Source organism: Benincasa hispida, chromosome 3, assembly GCF_027475165.1.
Source record: "Benincasa hispida cultivar pf3 chromosome 3, pf3_genome.v1.1, whole genome shotgun sequence".
NCBI lineage: Eukaryota > Viridiplantae > Streptophyta > Magnoliopsida > Cucurbitales > Cucurbitaceae > Benincasa > Benincasa hispida.
This window is the reverse complement of record NC_143480.1, coordinates 41,463,052-41,483,403: the sequence shown is the minus strand read 5'-3', so window position 1 is coordinate 41,483,403 and position 20,352 is coordinate 41,463,052. Positions and strand designations below refer to the sequence as shown.

General features: G+C 30.8%; 2 protein-coding genes and 1 pseudogene across 2 annotated transcripts; 2 read left to right on the top strand and 1 right to left on the bottom strand.

Moving 5' to 3' along the window:
- The first annotated feature begins 1,553 nt into the window (after nt 1–1,553).
- On the top strand, nt 1,554–5,246 carry LOC120074254 (NAC domain-containing protein 90-like). The gene is made up of 3 exons (XM_039027317.2): nt 1,554–1,891; nt 2,937–3,256; nt 4,671–5,246. The coding sequence occupies exons 1-3, from the start codon at nt 1,723–1,725 to the stop codon at nt 5,004–5,006; spliced, it is 825 nt and encodes a 274-aa protein (XP_038883245.1). The 5' UTR covers nt 1,554–1,722; the 3' UTR covers nt 5,007–5,246.
- Nucleotides 5,247–7,089: 1,843 nt separating this feature from the next.
- On the top strand, nt 7,090–7,601 carry LOC150037277 (uncharacterized; annotated as a pseudogene).
- Nucleotides 7,602–15,612: 8,011 nt separating this feature from the next.
- LOC120074209 (Vacuolar protein sorting 55 (VPS55) family protein) lies at nt 15,613–20,103 on the bottom strand. The gene is made up of 5 exons (XM_039027265.2): nt 19,895–20,103; nt 18,498–18,549; nt 17,174–17,213; nt 17,020–17,104; nt 15,613–16,117 (listed from the first exon to the last, which is right to left on the bottom strand). The coding sequence occupies exons 2-5, from the start codon at nt 18,528–18,530 to the stop codon at nt 15,934–15,936; spliced, it is 342 nt and encodes a 113-aa protein (XP_038883193.1). The 5' UTR covers nt 18,531–18,549; nt 19,895–20,103; the 3' UTR covers nt 15,613–15,933.
- Nucleotides 20,104–20,352: the final 249 nt, after the last annotated feature.

Sequence of the window (20,352 nt, the reverse complement as noted above, 5' to 3'; positions counted from 1 at the left end):
GAGAAAAGAATCTCAAAATTATGCTACTTTAGTACATGAGTGCTTAATTAGTCGTTGAGCTTTCTTCATATTTAAATAAAAATTTTAATCTACAATATGAGAAAATTTATTTCTCTTCTTTTTTACTAAATTATATATTCATCAGTATATATTGTGGTTTATGTAGATTCAAAAGTTAAAGGGAGCTAATTAATTTAATGGTAGAGTTGCTATGTACTCTTCAATGTAAAGGATCTTAAATTGTGTGTCATACAATTTTATGTTTTTCTACACTCTAATGCCTAAGTTAGTATAAGAAGTGTATAGTTCAGCTAAGCATCAAAAGCAAGGTCAGAGCTCTATTTTGGAGATTACTTACTTCTTTTCCTTTGGAGTTATCGAAAGAGGCTATTTATAATGCATTTTCTATGACACTCGATTATGGTAACATGTAACTCCAACGATGCCAGGTTAGTTGCAGCGCTCGAGGTTGCAAGATGCAAACGGCTGAGCTTATCTCAATTATTTCTTTGTTGGTATATATTATCATACTCAATTGATCGATTCGAAATATGAGACTCTGTCTTTTTCCTGTTTGGGACACATGTTTTCTCATGTCGCTTTCCAGTTTTCTTTGAAATTAGGTTTATCTCTGGAATTTTGCCTTACATAGAGGCAAGGACAACCTTCAAAGATATATGTTCATGTTTGAGTTCGGTGTATTATATATGACAAAAAAAATCCCTTTATTTTTGGGAAAATAAACTTCACTTTGATTTATTTCATGAACATATTTTCATATAATTTGGAAATGGAAAGAAAAAAAAATCTATCTATATTTTCCATTTTGACTTGTTCTTAGCGCTGTTTGAATAATCATTAAGACTTTTTTCTTTTTCTTTTTCTTTTTTCCACCCTCTCTCTTTATAAACCTATCCAAAAAATATTATCTTTTTCTGCCTCATAAGCACCTCTTTAATATTATTCTTTTTCACGAAGTATATATATAATAAAAGTTTCAACCACGACCAAATTTATAGTGGCCTCTCTCTCCTTTTCCTACCTTGCTCGTTAGTGGCCAAGATTTAGATAATTAATAATATAAGAAAATTATTTAATATGCTCGTTTCATAACTATTCTATTTTTAATTTTCTATTTTTAAAATTGATGTGTTCTTTTTCTTCTTATCTTCTTACCATAGGTTTCATGTTCTTTGAAGAAATTTATGAATTCTAAGTAAAATACCTAGAAACAAAAAATATAAGTTTTCAAAAAACTTTTTTACTTCTTTGAAAATATTTGTAAAAAGTAGTCAATATAACATCAAAATGTAGATATTAGAACTTAGATGCTTGATTTTCAAAAACTAAATCGTTAATTACCAAATGGGTCGTAGTAATTGAGATTCGAATCTTAGAAAATCTAAAATAAACTGACTTCTCACCAATGAAAATGTAATATATATTTTTTTAGACACATCCACAATTTACTGGACCTAGTTTAGTTTGTATTTGAGAAAGAAAAAGACAAGAATCTTACTTCATATACAAGAGCTTGGAAACTTCAAAGAAATACCTAAACCTTTCTTTCTCATTTCTTTAGGGTTGCTCAATAAATAACATTCTCTCCTTCCTTATCCTTATAACCCCTCTCTTCAATTTACCTCCATATATATATATATATAATAGGATTGGTTAAAGCTTTTAGAAGTGCATTATTAGATTATAGACAAAGAGAGAGAAATGGAGAATTATTTGATTCCTGGGTTTAGGTTTTACCCAACTGAAGAAGAGTTGATTTCTTTCTATTTGCAAAACAAGCTTGAAGATGGAAGAGATGATTTGAAACAAGTGATGGATCAAATCATACCTATTTTGGATATTTATGACTTCAATCCTTGGGATCTTCCACGTAAATAATTTTATTCTTTACTCGATACTCTAGTTCCTATTATTATTCTGCTTGAAGTGAAAAAGTGTTTTCGTTGTTGTGGAATAAGAAGCTCACATATATATATATATATATTATTATCCTTTTTTTCTATATATATAATTTAATTTGTTTCTCTTCTTCTTCATCTTTTTATTTATTTTTTTTTTATTTTATCTTTTTCACTTTCCTATTGTTCAATAATTATTATTTGGGAAGACGTTCTATGTTTTTTAGATAATTAAAATGGTTAACAAAAGAAAGAAAATCACGAGAATATATATTGTATAGATTTACAAGTAACGAAGGTCTTAAGTGTATATGTTATTAGAAAAAGAAGAAAAAAGAAAAAGTCTACTATGTAGTGAAATTTTTGTATTAGTTAGATGGAGTCTGTTGTATCATATAATTAGGGTTTGTTGAGTAAGCCTTGTGATTCTAAACCCAAAAGTTCAAATTCATTAGGTTTAGAAAATAATTGATGCTCGTAAATTATTATAGTTCCGTTTGATAGTCATGTCTCTTTTTGTTCTCTGAAATGAAATCAATATTTTTATGTTTATACATATTGTTGTCTTGTTTCGTTACTACTTTTTAAACATGTTTTCAAAAATAAAGTTGAATTCTGAAAACCATTAAAAACAAAAACTTAATTTCATCTATGAAAATTTGCTTAGTATTCCAATGTGAGTTTTTAAGGAATGTGAAAAGAATTGCCCAAAAAATTGTGTAGAAACGAGCATAATTTTTTTAAAACACGAGAAAGAAACTAACAAAAAAAAATAAAATGCCCCTAATAAGAGTGCTAAGAGATAATGAGTTTAATTCATCATGGTAACCATCTATATAAAATTTAATATCTTACGAGTTTTCTTGGCATCCAAATGTTATAAGGTCAAGTGAGATATCTCATGAGATTAGTTAAGGTGCGTATAAGCTGACGTGAACACTCACGGATTAAAAAAAAGAAAATCTTCAGTACCATGTTAAATTATCGAGAGATCGTAACACGTGTTTGAATTTGTAGAGTATGCTGGGGAGGTGTGTAAAAGAGATGAAGAACAATGGTTCTACTTCATACCGAGGCAAGAGAGTGAAGCAAGAGGAGGAAGGCCAAAGAGATTAACAACCACTGGATATTGGAAAGCAACTGGTTCTCCAAGCCATGTTTATTCTTCAAACAACCATAAAAGCATTGGAGTTAAAAGAACTATGGTTTTCTATAATGGAAGAGCTCCCACTGGAACCAAAACTGAATGGAAGATGAATGAATATAAAGCCATGGATCATCTCAATCCAGGAGGAAACGTTTCTCCTTCTAAGTCCTCGACCACTCCTATACTTCGAGTACGTACACCGTTTGATAATGATTTTGTTTCTTACTTCTGGTTAAATTATAAGTTATATAAAATAGTCCCATGACCTTTGATTTGTGTATATTTATTCTTGTGAATTTTTAAAAGTGTTTAATAAGGCTTTAAGCTTTTGAGTTTTATGTCTAAGAGGGTTCTGAACTTTCAATTTTGTGTCTAGAGTCTCTGACACAAATTTAAAAATTTTGAAAAATAAGGTTCCCATTTTGTTTTTTGTTTTTGTTTTTATTTTTGAAAATTAAGTCTATGAATACTACTTCCACCTACAAATTTCTTCATTTGATATCTACTTTTCACCAATAGTTTAAAAAATAAAGCCAAATTTTAAGAATCAAAAAGTTGTTTTATTTTTGGAATTTGGCTAAGAATTCAACTATTGTACTTAAGAAAGATGCAAATTAATGTAAGAAATGTGGATGAAATAGGCTTAATTTTCAAAAACTATAACTAAAAATCAAATGATTACCAAAACGGGGCCTAACTGATCTATTAGATATAAAATAAATTTAATTTTATATCTAAATCCAATCATAAATCTTTAATTTTGTGTTAGTATATTTTTGTATTTTTTAAAAAAATAATAATTAAAAGTTCAAAGTTTCAATTTGTAATTTTAAAAGTTTAAAGTCTAAATGTGTTCATGATCTCTTCTTCTATATGCTCTTGTTAAAAAAAATAATAATAATAATAATAAAATTAAAAAAAAATAAAATTATGGACAAATAGATACAAATTTTAAACTTAATTAAAAGAATTAAATTTGTAAGGTAACCTTTTGTTTTTTTGTTTTCTTAAAAACAAAATTAGTCCTTTTTTTTTTCTAAATTCCTTTTGGTTGACTTTCTACTTTTTCATTTTTTTTTTTAAATCTTAGCTAAAAAGTTTCAGGGATAAAAGATACATGGTTTTAGAAATTAATTTAAGGTGAGTTTTATTTAAGATTATTTTGTTGAGTATATTGAGGTTTGCTATATTACTCACTATATACACGTGATATATTATTGTCTGCTTCAATTTAACTATCTACGTAATTTTACTTTTAAATTTGAGTTCTTTCTAGTATAATATGGATTATGAAGATTTAAAAAATATAGTATATATCAATTACTCTATATTTATGCTCATCTTTGACACATTTTAAACTTTAGTTCAATGTAGTTTTTTTTATTTATCATTCTCGCGAATTAAATTATGATATCAAATATCTAACTAATAATATATTAAAATCATTATTCAAACGTAAGTTCAAATAAAGTAGATTGGTTTTACTATTTTCATATTGGTAACCTCAATATTTATCTTTATGATAATATGGTATTGTTCATCTGGGACCTAAATGGTCGTGGGATTTACATTACTTTTAATTTTGTTACATTTTGATTTTATAGTTGAGACAAGAGTTCAGTTTGTGTAGAATCTACAAGAAATCCAAAACGTTACGGTCATTTGACCGACGACCACAGCCACGTGAACCGGGGATGACTCGGTTTGCAGCGAGCACACAAGCAGCAACGACTGAGCCACTGAGCTTTACTAATGAGCCTAACCCGACCTTAAACGCTCCGTTAACAGCAACAATAAGCTCACCGGACATCTCTTCTTCAGGCGACCGAGTAGGCGATTCCTCCCGAGCAACTGCAGACACCAGTAATGAGCTGAACCTTGAACCCATGGAGGCTGCTTATGAGCCGATGTGGGATTGGGAGCAGTTGAATTGGTTCTGAAATGAAAAAAAAAAAAAAAAAGACCATTCGGAAATGATAGAGTAGGGTATGTTTAAGCATATAAAAACAACATAAAGTAACTAGCTACTGCGTAGCAAATATATTTCCAATTTTTATTTGTAGTTTCTATCTTATACACAAACCTAATATGTGTGTGTATATATATAAAAATAATTCGAATAAAGATAGAGATATGTCAAAACGAGTATAGCTCAACTGACATAAAACTTGTACTACCAACCTCAAGGTCAGATTTGATTCTTCCACCTTACATCTTGTTAAAAAAAAAATTCTTGATTAAATAAAATACCTTGACTAAAACTTAATTAATAGATACATGCCAAAGCGAGCATAGTTCAACTGGTATACAAATGTGTTAGCGATCAAGATATTTGTAGTTTGAATTCTCCTCCTATTATATTGAAGAAAAAAACTCATAGATACACTTTTTTTTTTCAGACTTCCTTAGTTGTGTATAACTTTTATGTAACCTTTTCTATCTATAGAGATTTGGACTCTCAACTTTTTAATGAATTTATAAAAACGATTTATATTTAGACTGACATTAGACATAAAAAAAAATACTATTGGATATATAGGAAAATCATGTGTGCTAGCTAGGTTAACACATGGGAGAGGTAAACTAGCTACGTATCTTAAATGGATGATTTTGAAGATTAAAACACTTGAATTATCCAATTCCGTCCTCATAAAATTACACAAACGACCCCTATACTTTGGGGTAAAATTCAATTTAACTCTTCAACTTTAAAATTATTTCAAAAAGAATTGTTCGATTTTAGAAAAAATAGATTTTGGAACAATTAATTTTGTAAAATTGATTTTTAGACAATCAAATTTATGTTTTGTTCCAAATTTTTTTAAGTGATTTTGAAATATATAAAAGTGATTTTAAATTATTATATTTGGTTCTAAAAGTTATTTTAAAATTACCAAATTACTAAAAAAGATATTTTATATTTGGACTTTTATTTTGCAATAAATATTTAATTTTATTAATTTATATTTTATTTATTTTATTGTTAAATTATTATATGCATGATTGATGTGTGAGATAAAAACATAATAAAAACAAAAGAAAATTCAAAATATATACCTAATACAATCTAGAAATATTTGTATCATTATAAATTACTTAAATTAAATATTATTTATTAAAATACAAATTATATAATAAAAACATTAACGTGATATAAGAAGTCTTGCAATTTTCTCCCGCTTCTCTTCCATCTCCCTTCCATGACAAGAAATTTCACTTTCTTCAACAATATTCAACTCGTTTTGGTCATTACTTGAGGGGAGCAAATCTTCATCATCGTCAAAAGGCTTGAACTTCAAAGTCAATTGTAGAATGAGTTCTTATAGAATTGTGAAGTGTCATTAATGCAACAATCTTCACTTGTTTATCAAAAGAAAAACTATGCATATAGTGTAACATTCGCCATCTGTTTTTCCAAACACCAAATGTCCTTTGGATTGTACACCTTAAAGATGAATGTCTATGGTTAAATATTTAAAACCTGACATTTGATGATTGTTGATGTGCCAACATTTGGTAAACATTATCTTGTTGTTGATGACATCAAATATTAGGTTTCAAGTTTATTCAAGAGGTTTTAAATGGGATGATGTTAGGTGTCATCAACAATTTAGGACGGAAAAACTTATGTTTACTCAATTATTGATCACATTTAATCAAAATTATGGTCTCAAAAGTAGTTCAGATGTGCCAACAAAAGAAGCTTTAGTCATGTTCCTTATCACATTAGGGCATGGGTTAACCAATAGAATGATTCAAGAAAGGTTTCAACACTCGGGCGAAACTATTTCTAGATGGTTTAGTTTGGTATTAGATGTTATTTGTCGTTTAGTAGTGGATTTCATTAAGCCAAGTGGTCCGCAATTTAGAGCAACTCAAAGTAAAATTAGAAGTGATGATCGATATTGGCCATACTTTAAAAATTGTATAGGAGCAATTGATGGCACCCATATATTAGTTGTTCCTCCTAAAGATAAACAAATACCATTTATTGGTAGAAAAGGTATTACTACCCAAAATGTGATGGTCGTATGTTATTTTAATATGTGCTTCACTTTTACTTGGGTTGGTTGGGAAGGTGTTGTTCATGCCTCAGGTAACTTCATGGAAGCTTTAAGAAGACTTCATTTAAATTTTCCTCATCCACCTAAAGATTTGCTTTGAAAATTTTAATATATATATATATATAATTACTATGCATTTTGCAAATATTATCTTGTTGATGTTGGATATCCACAAATGAAAAGATATCTAGGCCTTAAAAAGGCAAAAGATATCATCTTCCTGATTTTCGTCGTGGAAGTCAACCAAGAGGTAAGAACCATAGACATTCATCTTTAAGGTATACAATCAAGAGGAAATTTAGTGTTTAGAAAAACAGATGGCGAGTGTTACGCCATATGCATAGTTTTCCTTTTGATAAACAAGTGAAGATTGTTGTTGCATCAATGACACTTCATAATTTTATAAGAACTCATTCTACAACTGTCTTTGAGTTCAAGTCTTTTGACGATGATGAAGATTTGCTCCCTTAAGTGATGACCAAAACGAGTATTGTTGAAGAAAGTAAAATTTCTTGTCATGGAAGGGAGATGGAAGAGAAGCGGGAGAAAATTGTCTTATATCTCGTTAATGTTTTTATTATATAATTTGCATTTTAATCGATAATATCTAATTAAATATTTTATAATGATACAAATATTTCTAGATTGAATTAGATATATGTTTTGAATTTTCTTTTATTTTTATTATGTTTTTATCTCACATATCAATCATGCATATAATAATTTAACAATAAAATAAATAAAATATAAATTAATCAAATTAAATATTTATTGCAAAATAAAAGTCCAAATATAAAATACCATTTTTAGTAATTTAGTAATTTTAAAATCACTTTTAGAACCAAACATAATAATTCAAAATCACTTTTATATATTTGAAAATCACTTTAAAAAGTTTGAAACCAAATATAAATTTGATGATCTAAAAACAAATTCAGGTAAAAGTTTAAAATTTGAAATCTAAAAATGAAATGGAAGCTAAATTCAAAAGTTAGAATTAAAAATGTTATGTTTCCCTAATTGTTTTTAGATTTTGTATATATGAAATAAAATTCTAGATAAGTATTTAAAAAATATAAACATGAACCTATCAACTTATATAAAGAATGTATCTTTGAACAAAAAGTCACAAATTCAATCTCCCATTCTAGTTATTGTTGTATTGAAAAAGAAAGATAATAGAAAATTTATCTTTTTAATCCTCTAATTTTGAAAAATATGTGTATTTAATTTCTAATTTTTCAAAGTATACCTTCTTAGTCTTTTTAAGCATAGGTGTGGTTGATTCTAAATTTTAAGAATAGGTACGTTTGATCCCTAAAATTTCAAATCTATTCTCTCTAAAATTAATTTTAAATATCATATAATTATTTAAAAGTTTAGGACCCTTTACACCTATTATTAAAAATTCAAAAATTAAAAAGTTACATTTTTAACGTTCAAAGACGTATTAGTTCTACACATTCTCGATAAAAATTCCAGATCTAAAAAAGTATATTTTTTAAATTAAGAGATCAAATACACATATTCTTCCTAACTCAGGACTAAATAGTAATTTTTTTCAAAGATAATATTTAAAAATAGGTGATTATGATATTATAAAATTGAGAAAAATAGTGAGTCTTATGACTCTTATCTCGAAGTCAATTCGGTGTTGGTGTGTAATACACGTAAATATAAAATATTGTTGGCATTTTCCAATGGAAGTCTTCGTTGATTCACACCGACTTCTTCTTCATTCTTTTTAACTCAATTATTGGTCTCTTCACTTCATTCATACTTTTGGACCTTTGGTCTTTCTATCTTTGTTTTCTCCCCTCGTTTAATTGTTTGCTTTTCTAATAGTAGAAAATTGAAGTTTAACAAATATTTGACCTATAAACCAAACTTGAAGTAGAAACTTTAGATTCATGCATCAAGTTTGTATGTAGGTCTTGTAAGAAAATCAACATTAAAAAGTCTTTCTTTTTTTTATATACGGAAATTTGGTTTTTCAACTGTGAATTTGTAATATTTAGGAGAAATTGAATAATCGTCCTACATAATATATAAGAAAAACTGGTGCTTGGTCAACATTAGGATGTATTTATTGGAAATTTATACTTAGATATAAATAAAATGCGGAAACTAAATTATATCTAAAATTCTCACTTCCACCTGTTAGAGCCAAAAAGATTAACAATCATAAAATAACCAAATAATGAAGAGTATGGAAAAAGAAAACGACACCTAAAAATATATTGGTTCGCCCCAACCTCGAGACTACATTTAGTCTTCTGCAACAGCGAGTTCTATTATGATGAAAATTGTGAAAGGTTTCAAAACTCACACTACAAAACTCTCCCAAATAGTCCGACATGAACTATTTAATTCCTTATACCAATAAAAGAAAAACTCTAAAAAAACTAAGAAAAATACCTACTGTATTTTTCTATTACGCTCATTCCTGCACACACTAAGGAAATGCAAGTCGCTCCAAAAATTGCACTTACTTCCTTTTTTTCATAATTTGTGGCCGTCGGTTCCTTTTTATTTGCAGCCTCACAATTCGCCGTCAGTCTTTTTCTTCAATTTGTGGCACTCACCCCATTTACTCAATTACACATATAAGTATATATATGTCACACCCTTCCCCAGATTACCCTTTTAATCTGGAAATAATCTGGAAAGAGATGGGAAGACAACAATTGTCAACTCTCTTATGACAACTACTGTCCAACATACTCCTAAAAACTTATGTCTTTAGCACCTGTTAAACCTGATTAGTAGTTATAATTCTCTAGAACTTAACATATAAACTCAACAACAGCTCAAGCACACAAATTACTGCTAATTAGAATACCAACTTCAATATATTTAACAGTTGCAGAAAAACCAAACTTTTTTACAACATTGGTTCAACTTAAACTCTATCCTATTCCCATGTCATGAACATAAAAACTAGATTAACAAACATGATCAGCCACTTAAGCTTCAACTTTCTGAGGGGCTGAGAAGTGACTGACTGACATAACTACTAGGCTTTGGGACGTCGACCGCTATCTAGGGAGGAAAATATTTAAAAAGAGTGTGCTGGAAAGCCTAGTGAGTGACTTCTTTTAAGAAAAATATGCTTTCATAACTCATAGTATAAAGAGCGTTATAATAAAACATTCTCATTAATATGCCAGGGTTCAGAAAATAACATTCAAGAAATCAAGTAAACATAACATGAAAACTCTAGTTTAAAACTCATCCACATATCCTAGAATTCCTTTTACTTCTTTGCTTGAACATGCGGGAGAGCCCTTTTGCTCAATCCCTATTAACCTTAGTTGAGAGATAGCCCTTTTGCTATCTCATTAATGTCGATAACATAAGTCTTACATGCACGTAGAACCAAATAGGATTTTGTTTACCTTACCATACCTTTGGTAACAAGGATCATCATCATATAACTGGGTACCTTACCATACCTTTGGTACCAAAGCTTAGGAGTATATTTTCATATCATCACATATATTAACATCATTAAATAACATGCTTTCAAACTTAAAGAAATCAATGGATAACTCATTTAAATGCTAAGTCATGGCATGAAAGCTCAAGTAAAATGCATGGAGATTTCATATAAAAACTGTCTTTATAAACATCAATCATGCCTTAAACTCAATTTCCACTAAATGCATGCATTGAACATTAAAGTAAAAGTAACTTTGCGTTGAGCATTCATAAGTAAAATACTTAGAAAATATTTTGAAAACTAGTCATTCACGTCTTAAGCTACTTATCCAAAGGGTCTGTACGCCTTTCCTATTTGCGTCTGCCCTAAAACAAGGAAAGGTCCCTTGGTCAGCATAATTAGCTCCCTTTTGAGCTTAACGCATAAACTTGACTTCGTCGCATACTAGTAATTCATCGCATCACAAACTATCTTCGTCGCATCGGCTACCCTTAACCATCTTACCTTATAACTTGGTTGATAATTAGGAATCCTTCCTCAAGGTTCTCGGGTAAGCACTAAAACACCTTCTTAGTCTAGGCGATGAACGTCTACTATGCGACGTACTCAAAGCACCTTAGTTGTAGACTATCTATGCCCGTACGCGTTAGTACATATCATCAGTTGGTCAGTTGCTTGATTGTTCTTCGTATGCAGCTGTCTGCTTATTCATCCACAACACCATTTCAAATTCAATCTTTTAGATTTTATAATTTTTATCCCAGCATTCATTTAGCTAAACTCCCTTCAACGAATTTGCTCATAAACATCTTAAATTTCATTTACCTTAGAATTTAAGCATTACTCCCTTTTGAGTTGATCGAAATTCCTCCAACTTTCCTTCAACCTACCGAGAATTCTTCAAACTTCCAAAATCTTCAGGTGACAGCAACACTTCCTCTCTTGAGCGTAAGAAAATTTTGGCAAACCATTTCTCTTCTTCATCAAGTTAATTTATACTAAGGTTTGCATGTCATTCCTGCTTAATTAAACGCCACCTAGCATGTTTATCTTCCTGTTGACGTCTGCAAAACTACCACCTGCCTTGCTTACCAGTTAATTAAGTTGAACTTCTCAGCTTAACTTCATCGTATGGCCTTGCGGTTACTAAACCTTTTTCCTGGTCAGCGCCTACTTCTACGCATCTTTAATTCCTCTAAGCGACACCTTCAACGCATGATTCTCTACTACTTTGTTTGTCAAAATAGCCTTAACATTAGCATACAAGGTTGGTCGTATACTTCCTTCATATCGCGTTGTTGTACTTAGCCATAACGTCCCCTTTTTGGACCTCTAACTGCATAGTTCAACAGAACTTGCCACATGGCATCTCATAACTTTAACATATGGAATCCTCTACTTCCTCTAAGTGTTAGCTTCCTCCTACTTCACCCGAGTGGAGGAACCTACAGATAGGGATCCTTGAGCAAAAGCGGATCATCCCAATTCAATTTTTTACAGAACAATAATTTTACAGAGAAGAACCAAAATTATGCATTTAATTCGGAAAATACAGATGCTTGAAACCCAAAAAAAAAAAAAAAAACAGAAGAATAAAATGGGTTCAGAACCCTTACCTTTGAATAATAGTTTTTCAATATAATCCCTCAAACTGACAAACACCACCACAATGGCTATCTCGGTATTCTCTGGGTGAGAATCCAGGAGGAGTGGGCTCCGACTATTTTGATTTAGTGAATTACAGAGGAGCAAGGAGAGGAAGAGGAAGATCCAAAGAGTTCTCGCTGTATTTTTTTCACTAAAAGGAAGAAGAGACAAAAACTACACTCCTCAAAACTGTCCACGAACACGTATTAGTTGAGAGAGAATATAACTTCCCTCCCATCAAATTTTAAAAAATTAAAATTAAAATTAATTAATTTTAATTTATAATTAAAATCATTATATATGTGATTACTAACTTATTTTATATATATAACCATATGTTATATCACATATAACATACAATCTATAGTTCAATATTGCATCAGATACAATATAACATATAGTTTTAATTCTCTCATCAAATGCATTTAGTATAAATCTCATTTATATTAAATTTAATTATGTGAATCAAATTCATATAATTAATATTTAAATATTTATTTCCTCTCAAATAAACTTTATATTATAATGTATCAAATATATTATAGTAATTATATCATATATAATTAAAATTAAATTAATTATATCACATATAATTAATTCCCTCAATTAATTTGAACAAATCAAATTAATCCAAAAACTTATTTCCGTTGAGCTACTGAGGGGACCACATGGACTTATAGCTTGAAGCTCCAACGGTACGTGAATAATTAATTAAACTCTTTAATTAAATTATTCACTATCCATTAACTGTCGGGCATTCCATTAAAGACCGATAGCTACACTCTTCACATTAGAGATATATTTCTGTGTTCATTGGATATAACCAACTAACAGTATAATGACCCTTCACAAATTACTCGTAAGTACAACTGGGCTAAAATTACCATTTTGCCTCTGTAGTTAAATCTATCTCCTTAAGTATCACGGATCCCTATATTGAACAATAAATCATAGTCCAACTATGATCAAACACCTCTCGGGCCAGGAGATTGTGTGGCGCCACATTGTTCAAGTCCCAAAATCAACCCTTAATGGAGCAATTTATCTACTTACTCCGACGTTGGGGAATGAGTGAATTCCTTCTTGTGTAGCTGTGTTTCTAGCTCCCGAATCAGACAAATCTCCAAAATGGTAGGCTTGTTGAGTTAGCGATCTGGCAACTCTCACTCATACAAATCAAAAGGTCGTCTTCATAGGCAAGAGTTCACAACTCACTCAGGATTCAAGTCATGTTACCTACGGTCATCCTGGTAAAATATAAATCTCTATTATGAACGGCGTTATATAATGAGACTAAACATTTCGTGGTTCGGTCTTATACAAACTCCTTTTTATAGAATATCCCTGCTCACATGTCTCCACATAAATGATCAAGATCAAATCATTTGTAACACATTACAACAATTGTAACATCTACAAAATAGGTCATACTCGTAGTGTCACAAGGATAAGGTATGTAACCTTATCCATCTACTACAGGCCATTTAGGTTATCACTTAAAACATGATCCCCCTATTTAAGCTACAAGATAACCTTGGATGTTAGTTTATTGGTTTGTAGTTAATGCAACTCAAATTGAAATAAAACATCATATATTTTATTAAATAAATAAGATGTTTGTACAATACAATGACAAACCACAGAACCCTACGAGATTTAGGGCACCAGCCCTAATACCGAGAACTTAACATTTCATATTTAACATAATTTCTTGTCCTTTTTCCTACTTGCCATTATCTAACTTCTCAAACTCTCCATGTGTTGATTGTGCCTACAACCAGAACGCATATGCTCTTAACACTTAGAAGATTCTCCTTCTCTTAACATTATAAACACATCATTCACTACACATATATACTTAACTTACTCTTGCATTAATGTTAATACACATCTTTAACACATGATTAAGAGAACTTAAACTTAATTAATTAGTAAAAACAAGTTAAGGTAAACATTAAATGGGTCAAGCCCAATCCAAAACCTCAATATGCATGCACTCTTTTATTTTGACTTCGGTCAAAATCAACTTTACTTTACAATCTTTAATTTTTACTTGTCAAAATATATATATTCAATCATTGTGTACTTTTTCATGGAGTTTCGTCTCCACAATTCCAATAGTATTTCCACGTACTGCAAATGTCACGACCCCTCTCGTTTATATAGAAATAGGTTTTGTAACAGTCATTTACTAATTTACTTCTTGGGTCATTAATTTGATTGTTACTAAATTTAGCAGTCACGACCATTGCTAACTTGATTTAGCCGTTTGGATAATCTCATTTCTCTTGGAATGGCTATTAGGTCATCCTTATAAGGTAAAACACTTGGCCATATTTTTATCCATAACAACTATATAGATTGGAGGATTCGAATCTTTGACTTGATCTTCGTCGTATTGAATGGATTGTGATCGGATAATGCAAAATACAACTACAATAGACTAATAATAATGATGATGAAGAAGAAGAAGAATGAAAAGAGTAGCACATAACAATGATATTATGCGAAAAAAATTTAAACAATTAGGGTAAAGAGCACAACAATAATAGAATAATTACACTATAAAAAATAGGAGTGCATGTCAATTACCGTTGAGCTAAGCTTCCTTTAGTGCAAAGGCTACAAACTTTATAAAGACTTAAATATCTACCGCTCGTGAAATTAACATATATATTAAACCAAGAAGATAGGACCACAATCAACATTAAAGTTTATGCCTACCAATATAGGATCACAAATATCATTAATGATTTGTTTGGAGTTGATTTTATACGTATCAAAAGAGTTGATTTTATACACAATAAACGTGATTATATAGGGAAATATTATGGCTAAGATAAGCCTAGCTCTAAACATAAGACACATTATAGGCAAAAAGTTTGAATTACCTATTCTTAACTTGTTGTACTCGAAAGAAAAAGAATAAAAGAAATAACGTGTTTACTAACACTAATGGTATATTAGTCTAAACAAAATCATTTCGTCAATTAGGCTAACTTGTAAAACTTCCGGTATTGGGTATCTAAACAGTAGTTTGATACCATACTTCTCTAACTTCACGTTTATATATGCATTTTTACATTTAAAATTAAAAAGTTTAAATCCCATTCTAAAATTTTTAAATTTGTTTTATTTTACTTTTGTATTGGTCCAATGTTTGATCTCTAACTTATTTGTCATAAAGTCATAATCGTATTAACATATTAAAATATTGGTAATTAAATTTTGTAACAATCAAAATAGTGTACCATAAAATAGTTATGGACTAAAATAGATATTTTAAAAGTCCAACCAAAAACTAAAATAATGCTTAAATACTTATAAAGTGAATGATATTTTAAAAGTTCAACTAGAAAATTAACTTGAAATAAGAGTTAAACCAAATTAAAATTTACCAAACATAATGATATCGATTATTTGAACTATTGCAATCCAAACTCAGCCTAAAATTAGTATTACTAATCCTTTCCCTTACACAAATTTCGTTGGACATAACAAGAAAAGAAGATAAAAAGGATAACTATTATCATACATTTTAGATTGATTTACAAATGAGAAACTTCGAACTCGGTTTCCTTTCCCCTGTGCAAGTTCTTCTTGTTATACAACGTCTCGTATCAACTGTTCAAAAGATGATGATTAAAATTTTTAGCATGCGAAGTTTTTATAATCATCACCACTTATATGCTTCACTGTATCATTCTGGAATCATCACCAATCATCTTCAAGGCTAACACGATGGAAGCACAACACAGTGCAAACAAATATGAAGAAGGAAACGAATTCTATGAACATGGCTCCAGTGTCGATCATATGTGCATGCCTGAGGATAATAGGAATTGCCAAACTCCCAACAGTTGATGCGCCCGTCAAGAACTTAGCAGCACCTATCCATCTGGAAGTCGCAACGACATGTACACATGCAGAAAAGGAACGTAAAAAGTTAGAATATGAACGTACGGACAATGCACTCAAATATTGGAATTGTTACATTTTCAATCTCCCCACAGTTCGCACAATGATGCGGTGGGTCGGTAGTTCGATACCAAGATGAAATTTAGGTGCTTGTGTTTTAATATCATCGTATTTTTCTTGATAATTTTGAAGTATGGTGGCCCATTTATAGTAGGGCTGCACATCAGATTTACAACGGATTCTCATGAAAATCAGAAGAAGATGTAACAACTAAAATAAAAGATAATCAGATTTATTAAATCTAACACAAACAGAATTACTAAATCTAATAAGTAAGATGAGTGTGTGCAGGATGTTTGATCGTACGCCCAAAAGTGCTTTTGAAAAATTTCGCACTTTGAAATGAGTACTGAGTAAATGTTTTATCCAAAAATACCTGAAAAAGTGTTTTGCTCGAAAGTTTTAACTTGGTTTTTTGTGCACGAAAATATACCATATAAATCTGACTAGACAGAAAAACGAGACAGGGACAATGAAAAATCCAGTTAAAGTGACGATATCACTTATGAAAACTTTGGTACATGAGATAAATGTTCAACAATTACTCTTACACTAAGTAATTCAACAATTCCCGTGATAACGAAGAGGTATTTTTCTCAATAATGTGAATGTTGGACATGCAAACAAGGGGTGATACCAAGAGACGTAATGAATTATTGATATATTTGCATCACAATATCATTAACATCATATTTCTCAAAAACCATGACACAAGCATATCTGGATCACATGGATAATTTATAATAAAGAAAACGTCCAAAAGTTTAGTTCATTTAATCAAAGAAACCCTATTTTCAATATAAATATTTAAGAGATACTCACCCTCCACCATCTCGGCTAATCAGAAACTGTGTGGACCCACCTCCAAAAAATAAACAAGGCATCGGAACAAGCACGTACATCAATGCTGCGGAGAAAACATGATTAGTACTCAGTAAAAGTTACCTATAACCAAAATAACAAACTTGATGATCACCTGATAACAAAGGCCACCAATTGTTGTATAGTGCACAAGCCTGCCATGATGATAACAAAACAGACGAAAAATAAATCATATACGATTAGCAACTTTCTCCTTTATAGAATTTCTTTCCAGAGAAGTCTGTTCAAAATTTTATCAGTTATACTGAGAGTATCAAAAGGAATCCTCCTGATAGAGAACTGTCAGTGGCAGCAATAACAGGTTTGTTAAGAGCCGAATAAATGACTTCTAAAACTCAAGCACTGGCACCCTGCATTCTTTGGATGATGAAAGCTCTTTACTGGAATCCTCCCAAGAAAAGAGTCTTAATTAGTGCCTAGTGCCTATGAGAATGGGTTAGTTCTTTGTTTTCGTGGTCAAATGTTGAGGCCTTTATTATGGTTGTTGGTTTCCATAAGTATTAGAGGTTTTTCCAATTTTAACAGGTCTCTCAATTATAAGACTAAAGTCCCTGAAATTTACTACGAATTTGAGTAGGTGTATCAATCCTGTTTTGAATGATTGAATGAAATGACAAGATCTTTCAACAACTTCTTTGAATTGTGCTATGCAACTATAACCTTAAGTGCGATGCCTGAAATATCTAAGGTGATTCTTACAATTTCCAATCCCCAACCACTTACAAATTAGTCCTACAGGTTGCTATCCTACAAAAGATATTCTGGATCTACTTTATGTGTATCTTGTCCTGAATCACCTTTAGCATCAAGGCAACATGTCACAAGGTTTGGTAGGGAGATCAAAGAGTAATGTGTCATCACTCAACACCTGAGTGACCATCCATGTTCTTACTTCTCAAATCCAATCATATACATAAAGGTAATTGATAGGTAGATTACGTAAATATATGTTCTTAAACCTAAACTCTTTAGAAAGACCAGGAACAAGATCATAAAACATGCATTAAATTACAAAACTGATATATTTTTTGGATTAAATAATATTAACCACATCTTTCTTTCTGCCAACTGAATTCTTTACAGTTTTCATTTTGTCCTGAAAATTAGAAGGCCTTAAATGAATTTCAAGAAAAGGATCTCTGCCTTTCAGCTTCTTGTTAGTAAATAAATTTGAAACCGATTACAAGCTTCGATGCAAGATACAATTACCCCATATAAAATTCATAAACTACTTATAAATTAATTACAAAAAAAAACACATGAACAAAAATCTAGATTATTCATTTGTGCCCAACTTATGTCAAAAACTTTTGATTTGAGGATTCAAATCAATTTATCCAAACCATTCATTTTAAAACGAAGCAACAGATAGAGTACTATAATGTCAGCAAGATGCACGAGTGCACTATATAACATACCAAAATCTGTAGCAAGATGCTAGATGAGAACATAAACGCAAGCCCAGCTAACCTGCACAGGACCGGGGTTGTTTTTAGATTTTTCACAAAGTTAGACATCACTCATCAGAATACAGAACTATAGCAACAAAGTTAGAAGTGTTGATAAATTTGACTCACACTGCAGATATGAAATCCATCCATGTTCACCGAACAGCAAGAAGCACCGCCCAACGAAGATAAATAACATTAGTTAACATTAAATGACAGATATATATAAAAGCCAAAACAGGCAACAAATGGACCAATGGTTGCAAATGAAACTCCAAGGGCAGCAAGATATAATATTGAGCAGCAACTTTATTCACGACAGTTTACAAATATACTAATATCCCAAAGCTAGAAAATGGGATCACTTCGTACAGATTAGTTGAGAACATTTTTTTATCTAATTTTGGAGGTTATTCGATATAATTATATCTATTCTCATAGACAAACTTACGCTTTGCAATCTGAGATAAACTCAATTAGGGATCATGGAATCATTTCCAATCCTATAATCCATAGGAAGGATTTTGTATATTCTTGCTCCATATATCCAGTAACTATCTATAAAGAGTAAAGTACGTAAATATTACATAACTTGGCCACTTGGGTTTCCATCTCAAAACCAATTGACAATAAGAGGTGTAGCTTATCTATCTTATAAAGATTGTGAGATTCCTTGATTTTTCCAATGTGGGATCCTCATCATGCCACTTCAAGACTCGCCTCCATGGGTTCAACATTTTTGGACTAGATCCTAATTTCTGTTTTTTGGACCGAATATCTGTTTGGGATCTAAGGGTTGTGAATGCCTATTAGATATCATTAGATTCCATCTCAAAACCGATTGAGAGTGAGAGGAATAACTCATCTATCTTATAAAAATTTTGAAGTTCCTTGATTTTTCGCCAAAAGCAGGATTATACACAAATACTTTTTCTTTTACACATGCCACTTCTCCACCCATCTTATCAAAAACTAAGAACATCAATGAAAATCAACAAAAAAATTATGATCAATGAAAATTCCTCCGAGACTAGCCTTTCCTATTTTAGGCATGATTTTCCCCATGTCCACAACTTCATTCAAATTCGAGCAAAATCGATGCTCTTTTACATGGAAAAAGGAGATAAAAGATACAACCCCCGAAATTTCCCGATAAAATAAGACTGTTATTCCCTTAAATCCCTCTTGTTTGGTAATAGCTGCGAACAACTAAATTGTTAGTCGACGAAAATCCATCGTTCTAAAACCTAGCTAAGCCACACGTTTACCCAGAAATTCTAAAGCGATCATCCCCAAATCCACAAGAACATTAGACCCACCATAAATTTCAGTTCGATCAAATTATTAGGGGAATTTGGAAACTGTACCTTCCAATGTCATCGTCATTATATCAAGCTAGAAGTTCCTCCAGCAGTGATGCGTGATAATTCTTGCCCCCAATCGCGACGAAGAAGGCAAGATCTTTTTTTTTTCCTTTTTTCTTTTTTCTTTTTGCTACTTTTGATATATTTGAGGGCTTGTTAACTTAACAGAATGTGCCACACTCGAAACTATTTGGAAAATTGTCACACCAAACAGTTTTCAATTTTCACAACTAACACATTTTTTAAAAAATTGGTTGAAACATTTTTTTGAAAAATTATCCAAAATAACCTTAGGAAGTTTTGATATTACCAAAATAGCACCCTTTCTGAAAAATTATTTAAAGGATTTTTCTCGAGCTAACTCAGGTGAGGTATGGACTAAGATTTGATCAAAACGTTACAAGATCAAATTTGATCAGTCATTGAAAGGACAAAAACACCCCTGACCCTTAAAATTGAAG

Bases quoted from the DNA above. Each gene is read 5' to 3' on its own strand.
- LOC120074254 (XM_039027317.2), top strand. From the start codon at position 1,723: ATGGAGAATTATTTGATTCCTGGGTTTAGGTTTTACCCAACTGAAGAA. The intron at 1,892-2,936 runs GTAAATAATTTT...TTGAATTTGTAG, and splicing joins CAATCCTTGGGATCTTCCAC to AGTATGCTGGGGAGGTGTGT. The intron at 3,257-4,670 runs GTACGTACACCG...TTGATTTTATAG, and splicing joins CGACCACTCCTATACTTCGA to TTGAGACAAGAGTTCAGTTT.
- LOC120074209 (XM_039027265.2), bottom strand. From the start codon at position 18,530: ATGTTCTCATCTAGCATCTTGCTACAGATTTTG. The intron at 17,214-18,497 runs GTATGTTATATA...TCATCATGGCAG, and splicing joins GCATCTTGCTACAGATTTTG to GCTTGTGCACTATACAACAA. The intron at 17,105-17,173 runs GTGATCATCAAG...TTTTCTCCGCAG, and splicing joins TTGGTGGCCTTTGTTATCAG to CATTGATGTACGTGCTTGTT.